Raw genomic sequence first — 20,814 nt, forward strand, 5'->3', positions numbered from 1 at the left:
TCTCATTTCTTTCCCTTCTTCCATCGTTGGAGGGCTGCAGGACGGCTTGTCAGATTGGATAGATGTCCATTGTCTGACGAGTTCTCATTCTGGGTCATTTGAATCCATCCTGCATCTATTTCCTCTTCCCTCTTTTTTCATGATTGTTGACGCCTAGTTTCGCACCCGGTTGAGCGTCATTCTTCTTTCTCTATTTGTCAATAATCTGTGATATTCATTTAATTGTCAATAATCGCGTCTAGCGGTGTTTGTGTATCATGTTGTCCCGAGTTGCTCTCCAGAAAAATGCCTTCGCTCGCCTGCGCCTAGCCAAGGGGCGCTCGGTGTTGCCTTCAGCCGCATCACTGAGACTTCATTCTAATTCGAGTCGACCCATCGCCCTTACCAACCCATCTGCGAACATCACTCAGGAACGTTCTCGTCGACCATCCTTCCAGTCAAGTCGGAACCTCGCCACTGCTGCAGACCAGTCCGCAGTCGACCAAGGGTCCTATGGATCCTTCGAAGCTCCCGCATACAACCCCGAACGGTACTACGACCAACAATTGTCCTCTTTCTTCTCGCCCCTCGCTCGTGATTTCGATCCCTCGTCCTTGATCATCGTGAATGATGCCCTGCAAACAAAACCTAAAGTGCTGCGGAGGGTGAAAGGTCTTGGTGGCGATGAAGATGAAATGCTGGCAAACTTTGATCTGTCCCTCAGACTTCATCGGTATGATCGAGCTGCTATCCTTCTTTCCCGGCTTAGAGGATGTTATCCGGTCGCTTCTTCTAAATACCTTGCCCTTCACAATCGCTATCTTGAGGGGATGGTCGGGCAAATGATCTTGACAAGGCAGCATAACCTCGTCCTGCCAATGCAAAAGTTCTTCGAGGTTGATCTACCGGCCTCCGGGGTGATTCCGGACGCAACTACTTACGCAATCATGATTCGGATGGCACTGCGTATGTTCCACGGTACGAAACGTGATAGAGCAGTGCGCAGATACTGGGACTTTGCGAAGAAGGCATCTCTTGAGGAGGATGTTTTGGCGGCCCCTGTTCTCTCGGAATTGGAAATTGGAGAATTGTCAGAGGTTAGTTTCCTTCTCTCCAATCAACGATGTTACCGGAATATCTGCCTATATCTATGCCTTTACCTATAGAAAGGTTGCTAATTACAGAATAACATATAGATCTGCTCCTCGGACATCCAGCGGGTTTCAATGGGTAGCTTGGAGGCGGACAAGACGCTTGAAGGTAACCGCCAATCGGATACGCTCGATGACGTGCCGGATATCAAAGCTGTTGAACAGAAGGGTCTGGGTCTCTCATCCTTGAAGGAGTCACTCTCGCTCTTCTCCAATGCTTCAAGAGTGTCCGTTCCCGCGGAAGGCGAATATTCACCGGAGGAAGCCCAAGAACTGTACAATCTATCCAGGCAGCGACAGCTTGAAGCCGACTCTATACAAGCAGCCCTGAACCGGTGGCGGCAAGAGAACACTGACAGAAAGAAGGCTGGTCTTGACACTACCGGAAGCGAGAAGCGTTTAGGCAACATCATCAATCAGTGGCATACGGATCTGGTCACCAGGATTGACCAGGAACTCAAGCTTGTTGAAGAGGCAGAGTCAAAGCCCCCTCGCAACTTGGAGGATACTGAGCGTTGCGAATACGGTGTCTTTTTGCGCTGTGTTGATGCAGATAAGCTAGCGGCTCTCACCATCCTGAGTGTTTTGTCTTCGTTTGGCAGGGGCGGAATGGATTCAGGGCTGAAGCTGGCTTCACTTGCTACTAGTATCGGCTCAGAGCTTCACGATGAGTTTTTGGCTGAACGGACCCTCCAGAAGGAGGCGGCAGCCGATGCTGGCAGGGTTAGAGCGGTCAAGCAAACACTCGCGCTTCGCAAGCAGAAAGACGGTCGGCCACGGTGGCACACAATTGTTCGAAATCTAGAGAAGGATGACCCTACCGTTGCTTGGTCACCCCGCGTGAAGGCAAAGGTTGGCGCCGCCTTGATGAGTTTCCTTTTCGAAGTCGCCAAGGCTCCCGTCAAAATCGAAAATCCGGAATCGAAGAAGACTGAGATGTCCATGCAGCCTGCCTTCCAGCATGCCTATCAAATCACCTGGGGAAGACGTGCAGGTTTCATTCATCTCCACCCTGCGATTGTCAAGATAGTCACCAAGGAACCCACATCTGACCTTTTGGGTCGCCATTTGCCCATGTTGTGTAAACCTCGACCTTGGAAGGGTATGAACGATGGAGGCTACCACGTGTATAAGAGCCACCTGATTCGCACGACCCCTGGTGAAACCTTACAACCCGCATATGTGAAGGCAGCGCTGGAGAACAGTGGACTAGAGCAAGTTCGACATGGCTTGGATATTCTCGGCACCACCGGATGGGTTATCAACGAAGCCGTCTTCAACGTTATGCTTGAGGCATGGAATTCTGGAGAACCTGTCGCCGACCTCGCCCCGTTGGAGCCTGATCTGCCTCACCCCCCTAAACCGACTCCGGAGGAGGGCTATGAAGCCGAAAAGAAATGGGACAACGATATGCGTGAAATCGAGAACCGGAGAGCTGGTTTCCACTCCCAGCGTTGTTTCCAAAACTTCCAGATGGAGGTGGCTCGGGCGTACAAGAACGACACATTTTATCTGCCCCATAACCTGGATTTCCGCGGACGTGCTTATCCTCTTCCCCCTTACCTTAACCAGATGGGTGCGGACAATGCGAGAGGACTGCTTCTTTTCAGCGTCGCGAAGCCGCTCGGCGCGAGTGGCTTGAGATGGCTAAAGGTCCAGATTGCCAACCTTTCTGGATTCGACAAGGCCAGTCTCTCGGAGCGAGAAAAGTTCACCATGGACCACCTGGACGATGTGCTTGACTCGGCTAACAACGGCCTACACGGCAAACAATGGTGGCTTAAAGCAGATGATCCGTGGCAATGCTTGGCTGCCTGCTGTGAGTTGAGAAATGCGCTTCAGCAAGCGGATCCCACCCAGTACGCGTCCCGCCTGCCGATCCACCAAGATGGTTCTTGCAATGGATTGCAACACTATGCAGCCCTTGGTGGTGACAAGATTGGCGCTCAGCAAGTCAACCTTGAACCGTCCGATCGCCCATCTGATGTGTATACCGGTGTTGCTGAGTTCGTCAAAGAGGCCGTTTCCCGGGAAGCCGCTCAAGGCCACAGCGTGGCCAAATTCCTGGACGGAAAAATCACCAGAAAGGTGGTGAAGCAGACCGTGATGACGAACGTTTACGGTGTCACTTTCATGGGAGCCATGAAGCAGGTTCGCAAGCAGCTTATCGACCACTATCCGGAGCTATCACAGGACCAGAAACACCAGGGAGCCATCTACATCGCGCGGAAGGTCTTCGAGGCTTTGGGAACCATGTTCAACGGTGCCCATGATATCCAGTACTGGCTGGGTGATTGTGCCAGTCGTATTACCCAGTCTCTGGCCCCGGATCAAATTGAGCAAATCGCCAAGGAGGCCATGACTCCCGAATCTGCAAAGACGATGGAAGACCCGACAAAGAAGTTCCGGTCGACGGTGATCTGGACAACCCCGCTCGGGTTGCCTGTGGTCCAGCCATACCGGGTTCGCAAGGCGCGTCGTATCTATACCACGCTCCAGGATCTGAGCATCGTCGATGGCAGCTCGGGGGATGTCGTGTCCAAGCGCAAGCAGCTCCAGGCCTTCCCCCCCAACTTCATCCATTCCCTCGATGCCACCCACATGATGCTGTCGGCCATCGCATGCCACCGGGCTGGCCTCCAGTTCTCTGCCGTCCACGATTCCTTCTGGACGCACGCCTGTGACGTCGACTCGATGAATGAACTGCTTCGCGAGGCATTCGTTCGCATGCATTCCGACGACGTCGTCAAGAGACTGGCCGCTGAATTCGAAGTCCGGTACAGCCAGAATCTGTTCCTCGCCAAAGTGGAAGCCACCAGTCCCCTTGGCCAGAAGGTCCGCGCCCTGCGCAAGGGATCGAAGGTGTCTCAGAAAGCCACCAAGGTGCATGAGATGCTGGAAGAGCACAAGCGACAGAAGCTCCTGAGGTCGGATGATCCGGAACTGCAGGCCCAGGGTCGTGCCATGGTCACCCCGGGTAGCATCTTTGAGGAATTCGGAAGCGACGAAGATCTGGCCATCGCCAGTTCGCTGGGAGAGACGGCGGTCGGTCACGTCCCCGAGGACTTGGCGGCGGCGGAACGGAAGATCTCAGGCATGGAGGCCGACCCCACGGATCCCGCCATCGAGTCCCTCTTCCAGGGCTTTGACAATGTGCTCGGCGCGAAGGCTGACCCTCACGATGACACTCCCCCGGAGGAGCCGGCCCCGACCAAGCGCAAGGCCAAGGCCAAAACCTACGTGCATATCTGGCTCCCGTTGCGGTTCCGTCCGGTCCCGACCAAGGGAACCTGGGACGTGACGCGCATCCGCGACAGCAAGTATTTCTTCTGTTAGAAGTGCCGTCGCACGGGCCGCGGCTGTCTCTGCTTCGGGCGTTCTGGCACGGAGCTTGATCTCGTTTGACGTTGCACTGCACCGATCCTTCGGATGGGTGCTCGCTCTTGATATCCCCTTGTATATTTATTGATCTTCTGGTTGTTTTCTGCTCGGGTGCCGAGTTTGGCACGGGGGAGCTCCCCCCTGATAATTTTCTGGTTCTTCTGGCATGGGTGCTGCATGGGTTGGGATGCATGAATGAACGTGTATAGTCTGGATTGTTTTTCTTATTGTTTGGGCATAAAAAGGGCAGATACGGTGTATATATCAGGGATGGATGTTATTTTGGACAGTGTATATATGTGTATGAAGTGAATGTGACCTTGTGAGCACAACAAAAACTCCCATTGGGCGAGGGGAAAGGTCGGAGATAAGTTGGATGCAGGCCGGCGAGGCGTCGTACATGAAGGGGGGGGACGAGCCCTGCATGGGCCGAAGCGAATTCTGGAGTCGGGCAGTGCGGAGTATCCTCAGCTAGGAGCCGTAAGCACCCATGTTCTTTCTTTCCTCCATCTGTCCGACCGGATCTGCCATTGGCGGAGGGACCGCATTTCGCATGGAGGATGGCAGGGAATTGAAGTGACCCTCCTGATCCATGATCACATTGACGAGGGATGATGGGGGAGGATGGGGATGACCGACAGACCAAAAGACCTGACGATCCGGAGAGAGCCCCGGCTTGGTGGCCTCCGGCCTGCGCTTCCCCGCCTTTTTTTCCCCTGCAATTCTGCAATCCTTTTTGCTCGGCCTCCAGGCCTCCCTGTTGCCCCCTCCCCCTCCCCCTCGCCCCTCTCCAGCATCTTCAGCATGCTGGATCATTCCACGCGGATATTAATCCTTAACGCATTTCTGGTGGTCTGATCCGACCAAGTCTTGAGTGTGGTGGTGAGTGCTTGTCTCGCCCTTCCCCGGACCTGCCCACCCGAACTACCGCCCAACTAGTTCGCTGGTCGGCTTCTTTGCGCCTCCGGCTGACTTCTCCTCTTCTGCTGCTTTTAATCTTTAGGTCCCTTCTTTTAGTTCCCTTCCTAGTCCCCCGCAGTTGCAATCGGCAATGTTGTCGGTCTAATCGGTCCCTGTTTCCTGCGATCTCTCTGGCTGGTTTTCTCCCCCGCCTTGGACTTCAATCACCTTGCCGATTTCGAGGATCTTTTAGTCGAACGTCGCCGGCTCCTCCAATCCCGCTAGTTTAGTGTCTTGCGCACTTGGGGCCTTACGGCCCTTCGATCCACGAACGGCCTGATACCTCACCACCGACCGTCGTTCTTCATGTGCCGGTGGGTTAGTTGCTCTGCCCGGTGAGGATGTCGACTTCCTCCATCCCTCAATTCACCAGCCCATTTTCTCCTTTCTCCTCCGCATCGCAATCGGCCGGTATGGCGCCGTCTCAGACCGTCGGGCTGGATACGCTCGCAGAGGGCTCGCAGTTTGTCCTGGAACAATTGCAGATGTCTCGAGATCTTGCAGGGACGGGCGCAGGGGACGGGGCGAGCTCCAGTTCCTTGAGAGACTCCATCTCTCATGCCAAGGACAAATCATTCTATGACAACGAGAAGCACCATAGTATTGGGTCAGGCTTTCAGAACCCTCAGAGGGATCCCCTCGTCGAGGCTCGTTCTGCGATCCGCAAAAACTCATCGTCAGCTCCGGTCCGACGAAGAATCAGCCGTGCGTGTGACCAGTGTAACCAACTCCGAACCAAATGCGACGGGCAGCACCCGTGCGCCCATTGCACTGGTAGGCTTTCCGCCTTTCTCCGACGCTAGCCCCCAGACTTGTCGTCTTGACTGACTTTTCAACAGAATTCGGATTAACCTGCGAATATGCGCGAGAACGCAAGAAGCGTGGAAAGGCGTCGAAGAAAGACCTGGCAGTGGCAGCGGCAGCGGCAGCAGCTACGCAAGGATCGAATAGCCATTCCGGACCGATGAGCGCGTCGCTAATGAGCGAGCAAATGTCTCCCGACGGCCGACTGGCACAAGATGTCAATGGCAGATATGACTCGGCCTTTGAGACTGCGCACAACCTTACCTCGGCGCAGTCGCAAATGCAGCACCCAAACACAACAGGTCTATCAAGCCTGCACGACTCCCGTTCCGCACCGTCGCACTCCCAGTCATCGTTAGGGGCTACCATCGATGCGATCCCTTTGAGTCATTTCAATACGCTGAACGATTCGAGTCGCCCTCCAATATCCATCTCCGATCTCCGATCGCTGCCCTCTTCTGTCCTGCCTCCGCAAGGATTAAACTCTGGATATGGTGAGAGCGCATTCGGGTTGGTACACCCGCAGGAGCCGGGCTCTTCTCCGGCCAACCATTTCCGATTGGGAAGCTCTGCAGAAAACCCATCGGCGCCGTTCTTAGGACTTTCGCCTCCTGCGCAATCGCCCGGCTGGCTGCCTCTTCCATCGCCATCTCCAGCCAACTTTCCCTCATTCAGCCTGCATCCATTCTCGAGCACTTTACGATACCCTGTTTTGCAGCCGGTTCTGCCTCATATTGCATCCATCATTCCGCAGTCGCTCGCGTGCGACCTGCTTGATGTCTATTTCACCAGCTCCTCTTCGTCCCACTTGTCTCCCCTGTCCCCGTATGTGGTGGGCTACATTTTCCGCAAACAATCCTTCCTTCATCCTACCAAACCCCGTATGTGCAGCCCCGGCCTCCTGGCGAGTATGCTCTGGGTAGCTGCACAAACCAGTGAAGCCGCATTCCTAACCTCTCCGCCGTCGGCTCGGGGCCGCGTCTGCCAGAAACTCTTGGAATTGACCATTGGCTTGCTCCGACCGTTGGTCCATGGTCCCGCTACGGGGGAAGCGTCCCCCAACTATGCTGCGAACATGGTGATCAACGGGGTCGCTTTGGGGGGCTTTGGGGTCTCGATGGACCAGCTGGGTGCGCAAAGCAGCGCAACTGGTGCTGTGGATGATGTGGCGACTTATGTGCACCTAGCTACCGTCGTGTCCGCGAGCGAGTACAAGGCGGCCAGCATGCGCTGGTGGACTGCAGCGTGGTCCCTGGCGCGTGAGTTGAAGCTGGGTCGCGAGCTGCCGCCTAACGTTCCACACGCACGGCCAGACGGCGAGCGAGAGGGTGAAGAAAGCGACATGTCGAAACGGCACCCTTCCACGCTCATTGCGTCCATGGGACATAGTCCTGGAAGCTCCTCCGTCAATGTCACCGAAGAGGAGCGGGAAGAGCGCCGACGTCTGTGGTGGCTCCTCTACGCGACGGACCGCCATCTGGCCCTCTGCTACAATCGCCCTGTTACCCTGTTAGATAAAGAGTGCGGGAGATTGTTGCAGCCGATGAATGACGATCTGTGGCAGATTGGTGACTTTGCCTCGGCTGCCTACCGCCAGGTTGGACCCCCAGTCGAGTGCACGGGGCACAGCATGTTTGGATACTTCCTTCCTTTGATGACGATCCTGGGGGGGATTGTCGATCTGCACCATGCGGAAAACCACCCGCGCTTTGGGCTTGCCTTTCGCAATAGCCCGGAATGGGAGCGCCATGTGATCGACATTTCCCGACAGCTGGACACGTACGGCCGCAGCCTGAAGGAGTTTGAAGCCCGCTACACCAGCAGTTTGACCATGGGCGCAGCGGACAACGAGCCGTTGGTCGAAGGCTCCCACTTGGACCATACAAGTCCTTCTGGACGCTCCAGTAGCACCGTCGGATCCCGGGTGAACGAGTCCATTGTCCACACGAAGATGGTGGTGGCCTATGGTACACACATTATGCATGTCCTGCACATTCTTTTGTCGGGTAAGTGGGATCCGGTCAATCTCTTGGAGGACCATGATCTGTGGATCTCTTCGGAATCGTTTGTCTCGGCGATGAGTCATGCGGTCGGTGCTGCGGAAGCGGCCGCCGAGATCTTGGAGTACGATCCCGACCTCAGCTTCATGCCGTTCTTCTTCGGGATCTATCTGTTGCAGGGTAGCTTCTTGCTGCTACTAGCGGCGGACAAGCTGCAGGGCGATGCCAGCCCTAGTGTCGTCCGGGCTTGCGAGACGATTGTGCGTGCACACGAGGCCTGCGTTGTGACGCTGAACACCGAGTATCAGGTACGTATCCTTCTGTTTCTAATTGGCTCAACTAACCCACTGGTAGAGGACCTTTCGCAAGGTTATGCGCTCGGCGCTCGCGCAGGTTCGAGGACGGATCCTTGAGGACTTTGGCGAACAGCAGCAACGCCGGAAGGAGGTGCTTGCGCTGTACCGCTGGAGCGGTGATGGCAGTGGGCTCGCATTGTGACCGCTGTGATCATCTACGCCTACTCTGCGATGACTGAATCTAATGACGGTGTATAGGTCAAGGACTTTTGGTTATTATTTCATTCTATATCCTATATCTCTCTTTTCACTTGCATTGTTCATTCGGGCTACCGTACACAGGCTCTATGAGTCGGCGTATGGCGAAGGGTGCAGCTGTTTTGGTTTCCGTGTCTATATGCATTTAGTATATACCTTGCGCCTTTTTGTTGATATCTGGCATCTGTACACTAACTGCGGTCATCCTGTACATGACGTACATATATAGCATACATGCATACTTTATGAACGGTAGAATCACCCACTCATCAGCCGAGGTATGACGCCAACACCACACCAACATCGAGATAACGCTTATCGCGATAAGCTTCCCCATCTTCCCTCCACCTCCCATCTTCCCCATCATCATACCTACAATCCAACCCCCTCCCATCCCCAAAATGAAACTAACCACCACTCTAACCCGCCCTCTCCTCCGATCCCATCTCCCCAAACTCCTCACCCCATCCCCATCCCCATCCCCATTTTCATACACCCCAATCCGCCACCTCGGCATCCCCCCCGCCTACCTCCTGGACACCTACATCCCACGCCACCAACTCCTCACCCCCATCGAAGTCTCCAAAAAGCGCTCCCTCGCCCACGCCCACCTCCAAAACTGCAACCTCTGTCCCCGCCGCTGCAACGTAAACCGCTACCACAAAACAGGAACATGTATGATCGGCGCCGAAACGGCAAAAGTGAATGTGATTGCGCCTCATCGCGGCGAGGAACCCTGTATCCAGGGGTATTGTGGAAGCGGGGCGGTGTTCTTCTCGGGATGTAATATGCGGTGTGTGTTTTGTCAGAATCATGTACTTATGCCCTCCCAGTTGTATATATGTAATGTATGCTAACACCCACGGTACTAGGAAATATCACATACATTATCCGGTCACGATCTCACGCCTACGGACCTAGCAACCTGGTACCTCCGATTACAGAATGTAGGGAAAGTGCATAATATCAATCTCGTGACGCCGGAACATGTAGTTCCGCAAGTGGTGCTTTCGATTCTCGAGGCGAGGGAGATGGGCCTTTCGATTCCGGTTGTGTATAATACGTCTTCGTTTGATTCGTTGGATTCGTTGAAGTTGTTGGATGGGGTGGTGGATATCTATCTTCCTGATTTTAAGGTGTGGAGGGTGGAGACTGCGAGGCGGTTGTTGAAGGCGGAGGAGTATGTGGAGACAGCGAAGGAGAGTATTAAGGCGATGTATGGACAGGTGGGGGATTTGTGTTTCACGAGTGATGGGATTGCGAAGAAGGGGGTGTTGGTGAGACATTTGGTGATGCCAGGGTTGGAGGAGGAAGGGAGGGAGATTATGCGGTGGTTGGCGAGGGAGGTTAGTATGGATTTGTATGTTCATGTTATGGAGCAGTATAGGCCGGATGCGTATGTGGGGAGGAGGAAGAGGAGGGTTGGGGGAAGGGGGGAGGAGGAGGGGAGAATGTGGAGGGAGGTGGGGATGGAGAGGTGAGGTATAAGGAGATCAATCGGGCTGTGAGAGAGGAAGAATGGGGGTCTGTGAGGGAGGCGGCGGTTCAGGCCGGGTTGTGGAGGTTTTGTGAGGTTAATGAGAAAGGGGGGTTTCATTTGTAGATGCGTTAGTGTATGTTTGGTGAGTACCTAGGAAGAGGTTAACATGATTATTTGGGATATTTTGTCAAGGCTTTCCATCTAGGAAGAGCTGCCATTATTGTGAGAACCGTGGTTCGAATTAGCCACATGTAAAGATGCAACCTTTGCCCTTTGAAGTCCATTCGACTCTCCGATCTGCCTCAGCTGCAGAGATATCCAGTCACGCTCAGTTGGTGTAGCAGACGAGGCAGTTCCAGCAACGAAAAGAGGCCATATCAGGGTCATGCCACATCCAGCCGGAATTCCACCTTGCTTGTTCCTGAAATATGCTTGCACAATTGGAACACTGGAGCAGATGCTCCTGATGCTATTTCGGATGGCAGTATAGGAAACGGTGAGAATGGGATTGTGGAATGATGATGATGGAAGTCTGAATAGGTTGCGGCGCTGTAATAGGACCTGATGTCGTGTTTCGTGGAGGATTATGCGAGCACAATTGCATAGATTGCAGGTGTTAATCATCGAGAGGTTATGCGAGAGATCATCTGCAGTCATAGACTCGTTCTGATACTTCGCGGACCATGCCTCTAACTCTTTGTCGATAGAGAGAACCTCGGAAATATATCGTGAGAGTGCATCTGTACTGGAAGGGTTCTTGACGAATGATATAAAAGCGCAGATTCGCACAATGATATCAGCCAATTGCCCAGCAGGTGTCTCCTGTACATCCTCGAACCTTCGGGCCTCAGCTATCCACTTAAGCATCATACTTGGTATGGGTTTTCTTTGTTGGAGACAGTTGATAAGCTACCAAATTGTGAGAGACTGGGATGTAGATCAGGGAAAGGGGAGTCTTACAACTTCTGTGCGCAGATGTATGAAGATATTCCGCCCTGTCGGGCTTTGTAGCTGATTGAGGTTCCAGAGATAACATAAGGCTAATTCACCTCTCTCGTGCTGGTTCCAGGAGGAAAGATTAATCCCGTCACATGTCACTATCTAACTGGAATTAGCACGTGTTCGGTCACATATGGTATGCGTGCTGACTTCAAAGAGATTTAAGAGCATCACGGTGACAAGTAATTGCTCAGATACTGTGTGATTAGGCTCCGTAAGCGCCAATCTTATACCACGGAGCACCGATGAATATCTTTTGAATGCTGCCTGTCGGAAATGCGGGGAGTGGTGCAGATTTGCTAAGCTTGCCATGCCAACGGCCTGAACGACGTTGGATAAGTACCCATGTGCTGGTGCCTGAGAGTATATGGACTGAAAAGAGCTACGACGGCCATAAGACAGCGCAGCATATTCCGAGATATAATGATGGATGAAGAATTGTAGGGGCTGCTGATCTCTGCAGGGCAAGGAGGGAGTGGCGTAGAGCTTGTGCATGGATTGTTGCACCCAGGAGTGGATTAACCCCTGTTGACGTTCATCCGAAGTGTCAGACCCTGGCTGATGTTTACGAACTGTGGCGACTGGACTATCACTGGCCTGGGCAGTGTTGGCTTTTCGTATCACCTGTGCGCTCTGATTCCGGAAGCGAAGAGAGTGGACGTCACGAAATCCTGTACATTCTGCCCCTGCTCTAAGACATTGCCCGCACGATGGCTTGGTCATGTCACACTAGTCCAGGTAGCATCTGTTAGATCCAGGACAATGTCTATCTTGGGGATCAGCGCAATGACATACCCTTCGTCTTCTCACTCTGCATTCTAAGCACGCTTTACTTGGTTTCCCGCAATAGACCATAGCAGACCGTAGCGAAGGTGAGTGCTCATGCGAGAGTATTTAGTCAGGTTATAATAATTTATTGATAAGGAGTGTTCGTCATTTGGAAAAGGCATAGCCATAGAATGTAGCAATAATCGACTGAGATGTCGAAGTGCATGTCTCGCGGGGGATGACGGGTCGACCAATCAGAAACCGATGATCTTCCAGTGTGGGTCAGTCAGGCATTTCTGAGCTGTTACAGGTATAGACCGTATCTGTTTGTAAGTGATCTCATCGTCCACGTATCATTTCTCATCCATCGTAAACACTCGCCGCCGCATCTGCAACTCCCGTGCCTCCGGATCCGACAATGCATAAAGCAACACCGCTTGTCTTCCGCCCTCCATCTTCTCAAAGCTCACCATCCGAACTCTCGAATACTCCGGCACATACCCATCTTGCCCAGCCGCCTCCCGCTCTATAGCCGCAGCCTCTCGCACCTGATAAAACAAGACCATCGAATCATGCGGTCCTTCCCGGTGCGGCCACGACTGAAACAGGTCCAGCACTCGACCCCGAATCTTAACATCTCTACACTTAAACCCCACCCACGTCAGAGGCAGCAGGACCCCCAGGTCAGAAACCACGTTAGGGAGATGATTATCCGCACGCTCAGTCTTGAAACTGGTGATGATCTTCTCGGTAAGATCGACGGATCGCTTCCACTCCTCTTGATACTGGTCGTATACGGTTTCTCTCAACTCAAGAAAGGCCCCGATGCCGGTGGTTAGGATGATCTGGTACAGACGGATTGTGTCTATGCTCCGGACTCCTTTTGCCGTGGTGGGGCGATATCGTGAGAGGAAAGCTTCAAATGCACGAATGTGGTGTTGCAAATTCGTGTACTGAGTTTGTTGCTCGAGACAAAGAGAAGCGTAGTCTGTGGAGTGATTGCGGAGAGCTGCTTCACAGCGCGGCCAGAACCGCACCATGTTGTTGATCATCGGATCGAGCTTATCCTTTGCGTCTTGAAGACTTTCCAACTCTAGACTATCATAGTGAAACTCCGCGAGGTGCATGTCCGACGGATGTAGTTTGATAACAGAATCGGAGGAATCAAAGTGCGCCGCCTGGACAGTCAAATGCGCAAACGTGCGACTAAGCGCAGTTTCGGCAGTAAAAGTATCCAAACCCGTCAGGATAGACGAACGAGCCTGCGGGCCCGTGTCATGCACCAAGATATACGCCCCATTCCGGAGGTGCATCAGCGCATTGTGGTAGTTCTCCTGGATAAAGTCGAAGAAAATGAAGATAATACAACACACCAGGGCCGTTACTCGGAGCTGGGGGTCATTGGATCCGAGTCGTTGGCGGAGAGCCTTTATTGCGCAACCGTATTGCTCCAGCGCGAAGAGTCGATAGTCTTTACTTTTCTTCACAACCGCCCCCGACATCATCTCATTGTCCTCATGAAGTGCCCCCAGCGCCGCCACAGCGTGCCCGACCGCCGGCTCAGCCTGACTCATCTGCAGAACAATCCGTTGCCATAATTCGGAGTCGAACAGCCCTGTCATCATCGGCATAGTATGGCTTTGGAAGAAGGCGAGACATCGTCGTTCATCGGAGGTCATACCAGGGAGGTTAATATCGATGGGTCGGAGCCCGGGTCGGAAGCGCGCTTTTGCGGGGAGCTGGAAGACGGGGTATCCATCACAGGTCCGGCCCGTGGAGGTGCAGTTCGTGCATGATGATCCCGGGGTCTCGTCGCATTTGATGCGCCTTGCCCGGCAGGTGCGGCATCCAGTCCGGGACCGGGAAGAGAATACCTTCAGACCTTTGGATCTGGGACCCATCGTGGGTTGCTGACTGCATGACTGCAGCTGCCTTGGACCCCTGGCGCTTAACAGCTCGAATCTTCCGGGCCGAGCCGATGGGGCCGACGGAGCTTCCGGTCGGAACCGAGTATCTGACTAGATAACTGCGATGGAGACAATAGCAGAAGATGAGGATGAAAGGATTCGGCTGAGGCCAAAAAGGCCGCTATCTATTTTCTCACTGCCTGATGTAGTGTTCGGAAGTTTCATCCCATAAGCGGGCATCCTCCGCACATCATACGTGGCTAAATTACCATATTCTCCACTGGGATTTTTCCAAGGACATGAAACTGAGCATTCTGGTTTTTCTTAACTCAAAGCTATACCCAGCTCCTAGAGTATCAGGACAGACCGACATGCTCTGATCATCGCAACATAACACATTCCAGCCGGGTTCCTCATGGACATGATCGCAGAAAGATTCAACGACGCTGACATCGGCTTCAACGGTGCAGTGTGGCCCATTAAATCAATCTGCAAGCACCTCAACAAGTATCCACTCAGTAAGTTGTAAGCCAATCGTAGCCCCGACATATCAGACATGACGCCTATAGCAGAGCGAACAACTACCGCTCATTCCATTCGGTGTCATACCTCGGATGCGCACGAGGCAAGAAGGCCCCATACCGACTCTCCTCTGCATCACCATCAGTATCTTCATCCTCCAGTCCAGGATGTGTAATCTGCTGGTACTCCGGTGCCTGTCTTCCGAATCGAGTGTTTATCCAGCTCGATCGCATGGCCTGGTAGAACGCAACCTATACCATCATCAGATAAGTCACTATTAAGAGGCTCGGCACTAACCTTCATGAACAGTGTCAACACAGCAGCAGCAAAAACCATCCACGACGCGCTCTGCTGCTGCTGCGTCCATGGAACCAGACAGCTCTGTCCGTACCCAAGCTGCACCTCGCAGGCGTCGTCCCCATGGGTCCGGTCCTTGAACGGCCAGGCTCGATCATGGATGCTCCGAAATCCGCAGCAGCGGAATTCATCCTGAATGGTACGAATAGGCTGTGCGTCTTTTAAGCGGAAGTACTCTTGCCATTCCTGCTCTAACCTGCAGGTCAAAACATTCTCAGGGTATAGATAGGCGAGAGCCACGGTGGCAATGATCGCCGATATGATCGAGTGGAGATGGTCCGCGATGGGAAACAGCCTTTGCCAGTGGTTAAAGGGATGAGTATTGTCTGCTCCGGCTGTGGAGGACAGTCGATTGGCGAGGTACAATGCCAGTACCGTAATCAGAGGGAAGAGAGTGGTGATGACTGGGATCCATTGAGGGAAGGGGAGAAATAGCGATGCGGTACGGGACCAGGAGAGCCTGTTGCTTGGGAGTTAGTTTGAGCCCTTCATCGGGTTCACAGATGGGATAGTTGTCTGTGGGAGGGAAGAGAGGCACTTACGCTCCCAGAATGAGAGCAATAATCGCGCACTGTACGGTCAGTCAAGCGCAAACAGACAGGGATTTGCTCGTACCGCAGACGACACCACAAAAGCTATCATTGCCAACCCGCAGATCATGGCCATGTTTAATCTTTGACTATTAAGGATGTTGAGTGATGAAGGAAAGAGACGGTCTGCCAGTCCACAAAGAAGGGGCTGGTGAGGTGAATCTATGACCGGCCAGTGACGGTCCAGGCGGGGTTGGAGCCCGTCCATGGTCTCGACAGCACCCCACTACAAATCATGCGAGGGCTGATCATCACGTAAGTATAAAGATATGGACGTTATATGCAGAGCTTCATATATCCTGAAATACGATAGTCATTAGAATTTATCAGTAGTTGAATAGTTTCTTTGACTCGATAGTCTTATAGTCGGCTCTCTGAGATATGTTGCTTTAGTAGTATTATAGAACTCGGCGAGAATGATAATTACTAGGTCATGGCCTGCGCACGGCCTTTGGCCATCCACAGCCCAAGGCGTTGCGAGGTGTCTTTGTAAGTATAAGTATCAAGCAACGCATTTATAAAAGTATGTTGTTAAAGATATCTTGTATAGTTAAGAAGTCAAGCAGCACTGCTAATACTCTGTCAATCGCTTTAACAGGATTTATCAAGTATTCTTAAAGGGATTAATCAACTACTTTCAAAGGGTTCTGTCAGGCGCTTCTAGATGGCCCAATCAAGCACCATTTCTTACTCAATGAAAGCACCCGTTCCAGGTGCTATGTAGGCTAATACTAGATATAAGAACATCATGTAAATCTCATAGTCATTATAACTACAGACTAAGCATTCAACCTGCTTCAGAATAAAATCTTCCAGACTTCTAAGGAGCTCCCCGATTTCTCCTGGTATCCCTTTAAGCGATGTCCCGAAAAACTGTTCGACCTATCTTGATCAACTCCTCAGGACCAAAAACCAGATCCTTCTCGGGTGAAACTGGCTGTCTACCAACTATCCTGCTGAACTCCAGGACCACTGAGGGCCCCTGGATAGTGGGGGGTGTTGTTTCTCATATTCACGACAGTAATAGAAATCAGCTGTGGCACAAAGCTCGGCCCGCCGGCCGCGGCTTGCGCCCTGGTACTTGGGCCTGAACGGGGCCGTGGGAAGTATTCTTCGATCGTGAGTGTCTTCGCCTCACGGGAAACTTTGAAGATCAATGCTAAGAGGACTTTGCCGCCCGAGTATCCAATCCACCAGTTGACATCCTGGCGAAGCCGAGGGAGTGACTCTAATACACCACTCTCGATCACCCAATGGGGCCAATCGGTGTCGCGGGGTCTTAAGAGTCCATTTTTGTAAGTAGAGTCTCCTTCCTTTTGCGAACGAGAGGGCGCGGTATATATCGCCGCTCCGGTTAGTTCACGCTCGTCAAGGTCGACTCCCATAGTAGCCAAGCTAACAACGGCCTGATCGGTGAAACTCCTATGAGCTTTCTCATGGGGGACCGTTACAACCTTGATAATGAGAGTCTCTATGTCGGGGAAGTAGGTCATTCGAATAGTGGCGTGTAGCTGACCACGGTTCTCAGCCAGAGCCCGGAAAGATTTCTCGGAGACATGCTTGAAAGAAAGGAACTGATTGGCGTCTCGCTGGCGTAAACGTTCCCAAAGGGTCATAACAGCGTGATCACAATCCTTTAATCCACGGAAGGTTTGTGGCGGGTACTGTCCTGTCATTGCCAATGAAGAGGTATTAGGGGTGACATAAGGTGTGGGCATCGTCTTGGTGGAGATTTCTGTCATCGGTGTTGACCCTGCCTGCGATGTTGACTACGATGTTGACGCTGACTTTGACTCCCCGTCCCTGTATTTCATTGTGTGACGTGATAGCATCTTCAAAATTGGTTAGCGGGATCACCGTGACATAAGCTTACTGACCTTGACGTAGACAAGAGGGACCGTATCTTAGTGAGAGTAGATTATATTCGGACTGGACGAAAGCTGGAGATTCCTTGGATGCAAGCCGAATAGGAACAAGTAGCAAGAGAATGAGCGGAGAATTAGAAAGAGAAGGAGAATGGAGAGAGAAGTGGAGTGGGATGGAAGAAGAAAAGGATGGAAGACGTCGTCCTGGTGAAATAATAAGATGATGGCCCCATAGAATCCTTCCAGAAAGTAGATGATTCTGACCATAACCCAGTGAATAATCTTAGATTCAATAGTACTTATAACTTCACACAACTTGTTTCCCATATAGGTCTGAACAAACACTGTATTTGAAATATTCAAAAGAATCTTTTTACAGCGCTTGGTTACGCCCTTTAGGTTGAGTGCGAGCTCTTGACACAGCTCCTTTAACTGCTTGATTGACTTTAAGAAGCGCTTGCCAGAGTCCTTCAATGCTAAATAGAGTTCCCTAATTATTGAGGATGTCTTTTACTACATAGTTATAAAATTGCGTTGCATAATACTTACTAAGGCGCTTCGCAACGCCATAGTAAATATGTAGGTTGTCTCCAGGCAATCGGCCCGACCAATCACGGGCGGTCAGCTGCCCCATCGGAGCTGTCAGCTGCCACCAAAGATCGAGCTAAGATAACGCGATTGTCCTTTTCTTCACCTCGATCTCTCAAGCTTCAAACCTGCCTTGCTTTGTCCCTCCACACCATGAAACCATACATCGGTATTCCGGCTGTTGCAGTACTCGTATATCGCGCGTGGTCGCGGAAATCGCTCACCCCGCTGGGTCTCGTTGTCGCTGCCCTGACGGCCAGCGCCCACGCCCTCCATCCATGGGCCCTTCCCTTCGTCCTGTTGGGGGTGTTCTACTTCGGTGGCACCAAGGTTACCAAGGTATATACCTCTGTCTCATGAATTTATTCGCTGTCCGCAATAGCTCATTGTGCGCTGTCAGGTTAAACACGACATTAAAGCCCGTTTGACGCTTTCCGCGACCGGTTCGGAGGGCGGCGAGGGCCAGCGTACCCACATCCAGGTCCTGGCGAACTCAGTCGTCGCTACAGTGCTTATCATCCTACATACATATGTTCTCGCTGGAAAGTCTACCGGACAGAACGATGCAACTCAGTGCTTTTCGAATGGTCTCGATGCGGCGGACTTGTTGGTCGTTGGGATTATCGCGTAAGCTTTCTGTCCTTTTTACCCTCCTATTGGAGATGCTGACTATAACTCTTCCCTTAGCAACTACGCCGCCGTCGCCGCCGATACATACTCGTCCGAGCTCGGTATTCTTTCCAAATCCAAACCTCGTCTGATCACCTCCCCCACGTTTCGGGTCGTTCCTCCTGGTACCAATGGCGGCGTCACAAGGACTGGACTCCTGGCGGGAGTGCTGGGCGCGTTCACAATCGCGGTAACATCTGCGGCCCTTCTTCCTTTCTGCCCTGAAAGCGATAATTCGTCAGCTCTGAAGATCCGGGCTCAGTGGATTCTGGCCGTGACGCTGTGGGGAGGCTTGGGCAGTGTGTTTGACAGTGTTTTGGGCGGACTGTTACAGGCTAGTGTGGTGGATAAGAGGACCGGGAAGATTGTGGAGGGCGCTGGTGGCCAGAAGGTTGTTAGCCTTGCTGAAATAATACCGTGTGATTGGAAAAATATGTGCTGACTTTGTCATCTTGCAGGTCCTTGTTCACCCTTCTTCAACTAAACCCGGTGTCCCGGCTGATACCACGGGTCTGAAGCCTGCAGGATCAACTTCTATTGCGCATGTACGCGCTACAGAGGAGGTCGCTAATACAGCGACCTTGAGAGGAAGCAGGGCTACTGGAACGTCGGCAGGGACATCCGCGGGAGAGACTGCTGAACCAGGACACGAGAGCCGGCGCGTCGAGAGTGGATGGGACCTATTGGACAACAATGCTGTGAATGTTTTGATGGCTTTCACCATGAGTGTTGGGGCTATGGGTGTCGCAAGTTGGGTCTGGGGTGTGGATATTTCCGAGTTGAACTTGTGGTAGCCTTTCCGGAAGACATGGTAATGCTACAAAATGGATATTGATGACTGCTAGCTGATTATTCGACTAGGTGTACGGAATTGTGAGAGAAAAATAAAGACGTCTGTTCTGGCACTTGGTGGTCGCTGCACTTCAAAGCTCAAGTTAGAACAAAATACCTGCCCCTATTCACCACCAGTTTGCCTAATCGGTACGACTAGCGCTTTCGGTATATCTTCTCTTGGCGTTTAGTCTGATATCGCCGCTGCTCCCTTTCCAAATAACTCATCGTGACACTCTTGTCCTTGTGATGCTCTATGAAATCATCCCACCTATACTGTGGCACAATGATTTCGTAGGGCTGCTCAGGGAACAGTTTGGTCGACCGGTACCTTGACGCCATCCCTATGGGATATATCTCGAACGAGAATAATTTTTGCCTGCCACTCAGCATGAACCCACCTGTATCTCTAGGCAGCCTATCCAGATGGGACTTGGGTGTGGCCATTTTCCTCCGATGCACGGATTTTGGGATGTTTTCGGCCGACAATAAGTGGAGGCTATCTTCCCATGACTGTTTCGAGTTCTGAGTAGCCAGCGTTACACTGACAGTTGACTCCGTGCGCGCCCTGCGTCCGTGTTTCCGAGTTTCCTGACAGATGTGCCGCCGTTGCTCCTCGCTTAATTCCGGCTTGCAGACCTGCATGTAGTGAGCCATCGTGTTCGCCTCAGGGTACTCCGTTATCCATAATTGACATTCGCTAAACCATTGATGCGCCTCGTCATAGTGCCCTTGGGCATACTTCACCCGACCTTGCCAGTACTGGCATCGTGCAATTAGTGGTCTCTCGCCTAATTTATCGGCCAAATTGAGAGCCTTCTGGACGTAGGATTCGGCCTCGTTGGGTCGATTATCCCGGAGATATTGACCGACTTGGAAAAGTGTGGAGGTAATCTGGCGTTTGTCCATCTTTCCATCAAAATAGGCGAGGAAGGGTTCGAGTGATTCAGCTCTTCCCACGTCTTTCAGCCCGGCACCGAGCTTGCCGGCTTTGATAGTGTCACGGAAGTGAGTCTGAAATTGTTTCGGGGTTGATGATGGTAGGTCTTCGAGGTTTTGACTATAGTTGTCATCGTCGGTGAAGTTGGATGGCCATGACCCGTCTTGCTCGTCGTCCCCGCTCCCGTCCTCACTAGGAAGGAGATGGTTTTGGAAATCACCTTGGTCAGTAGAGTATTGGATATGGAGGTCACCCTTGTTGTAGTTTGCCTCCATAATATATGGCCAAGCCTCGTCTTCGTTTGCGTTCTGGTCCAAATGTGTGTATTCATCGTCGCTGTCTGCTCTGATATTGAGTGCTGTATCTCGCCTGGGCGAGATACCACGCTTGTTTACCAACATTGTGTGATACATTCTAATTGAAAGGTCACTTGCATTTGATGATAGCAGATAATCAGTAGTCAGCGGGG

The 20,814-nt window shown here is 52.3% G+C and overlaps 8 protein-coding genes across 8 annotated transcripts; 4 read left to right on the plus strand and 4 right to left on the minus strand.

Annotated features, from left to right (window-relative positions):
* Positions 1–160: 160 nt before the first annotated feature.
* On the plus strand, positions 161–4,724 carry BO94DRAFT_251939 (DNA-directed RNA polymerase). The gene is made up of 2 exons (XM_025606436.1): positions 161–1,076; positions 1,176–4,724. Exons 1-2 carry the CDS (start codon positions 258–260, stop codon positions 4,464–4,466), a joined length of 4,110 nt encoding a protein of 1,369 aa, XP_025463133.1. The 5' UTR covers positions 161–257; the 3' UTR covers positions 4,467–4,724.
* Positions 4,725–5,570: 846 nt separating this feature from the next.
* On the plus strand, positions 5,571–8,874 carry xlnR (putative C6 transcription factor). The gene is made up of 3 exons (XM_025606437.1): positions 5,571–6,245; positions 6,311–8,583; positions 8,630–8,874. Exons 1-3 carry the CDS (start codon positions 5,813–5,815, stop codon positions 8,771–8,773), a joined length of 2,850 nt encoding a protein of 949 aa, XP_025463134.1. The 5' UTR covers positions 5,571–5,812; the 3' UTR covers positions 8,774–8,874.
* A 341-nt stretch (positions 8,875–9,215) lies between these two features.
* Positions 9,216–10,432, plus strand: BO94DRAFT_525716 (putative pyruvate formate lyase activating enzyme; the record flags this gene model as incomplete). The annotated part of the gene is made up of 3 exons (XM_025610320.1): positions 9,216–9,644; positions 9,702–10,250; positions 10,280–10,432. The coding sequence occupies exons 1-3, from the start codon at positions 9,231–9,233 to the stop codon at positions 10,430–10,432; spliced, it is 1,116 nt and encodes a 371-aa protein (XP_025463135.1). The 5' UTR covers positions 9,216–9,230.
* Positions 10,411–12,296, minus strand: BO94DRAFT_252030 (Zn(II)2Cys6 transcription factor). Its single transcript, XM_025606438.1, has 4 exons — positions 12,104–12,296; positions 11,459–12,037; positions 11,270–11,410; positions 10,411–11,218 (listed from the first exon to the last, which is right to left on the minus strand). The coding sequence occupies exons 1-4, from the start codon at positions 12,161–12,163 to the stop codon at positions 10,511–10,513; spliced, it is 1,488 nt and encodes a 495-aa protein (XP_025463136.1). The 5' UTR covers positions 12,164–12,296; the 3' UTR covers positions 10,411–10,510.
* Positions 12,297–12,429: 133 nt separating this feature from the next.
* On the minus strand, positions 12,430–15,528 carry BO94DRAFT_476066 (Zn(II)2Cys6 transcription factor; the record flags this gene model as incomplete). The annotated part of the gene is made up of 6 exons (XM_025608593.1): positions 12,430–13,998; positions 14,374–14,497; positions 14,566–14,756; positions 14,803–15,322; positions 15,405–15,433; positions 15,478–15,528. The coding sequence occupies 6 exons, from the start codon at positions 15,526–15,528 to the stop codon at positions 12,430–12,432; spliced, it is 2,484 nt and encodes an 827-aa protein (XP_025463137.1).
* A 696-nt stretch (positions 15,529–16,224) lies between these two features.
* BO94DRAFT_627896 (uncharacterized protein) lies at positions 16,225–17,477 on the minus strand. Its single transcript, XM_025617448.1, has 2 exons — positions 17,330–17,477; positions 16,225–17,284 (listed from the first exon to the last, which is right to left on the minus strand). The coding sequence occupies exon 2, from the start codon at positions 17,192–17,194 to the stop codon at positions 16,394–16,396; it is 801 nt and encodes a 266-aa protein (XP_025463138.1). The 5' UTR covers positions 17,195–17,284; positions 17,330–17,477; the 3' UTR covers positions 16,225–16,393.
* A 581-nt stretch (positions 17,478–18,058) lies between these two features.
* On the plus strand, positions 18,059–19,368 carry BO94DRAFT_560168 (DUF92 domain-containing protein; the record flags this gene model as incomplete). The annotated part of the gene is made up of 4 exons (XM_025614128.1): positions 18,059–18,244; positions 18,306–18,532; positions 18,593–18,965; positions 19,033–19,368. The coding sequence occupies 4 exons, from the start codon at positions 18,059–18,061 to the stop codon at positions 19,366–19,368; spliced, it is 1,122 nt and encodes a 373-aa protein (XP_025463139.1).
* Positions 19,369–19,561: 193 nt separating this feature from the next.
* Positions 19,562–20,746, minus strand: BO94DRAFT_475954 (tetratricopeptide repeat protein; the record flags this gene model as incomplete). The annotated part of the gene is made up of 1 exon (XM_025608583.1): positions 19,562–20,746. One exon carries the CDS (start codon positions 20,744–20,746, stop codon positions 19,562–19,564), a length of 1,185 nt encoding a protein of 394 aa, XP_025463140.1.
* Between the last annotated feature and the right edge of the window lie 68 nt (positions 20,747–20,814).

This window comes from Aspergillus sclerotioniger (genome assembly GCF_003184525.1).
Source record: "Aspergillus sclerotioniger CBS 115572 chromosome Unknown BO94scaffold_34, whole genome shotgun sequence".
NCBI lineage: Eukaryota > Fungi > Ascomycota > Eurotiomycetes > Eurotiales > Aspergillaceae > Aspergillus > Aspergillus sclerotioniger.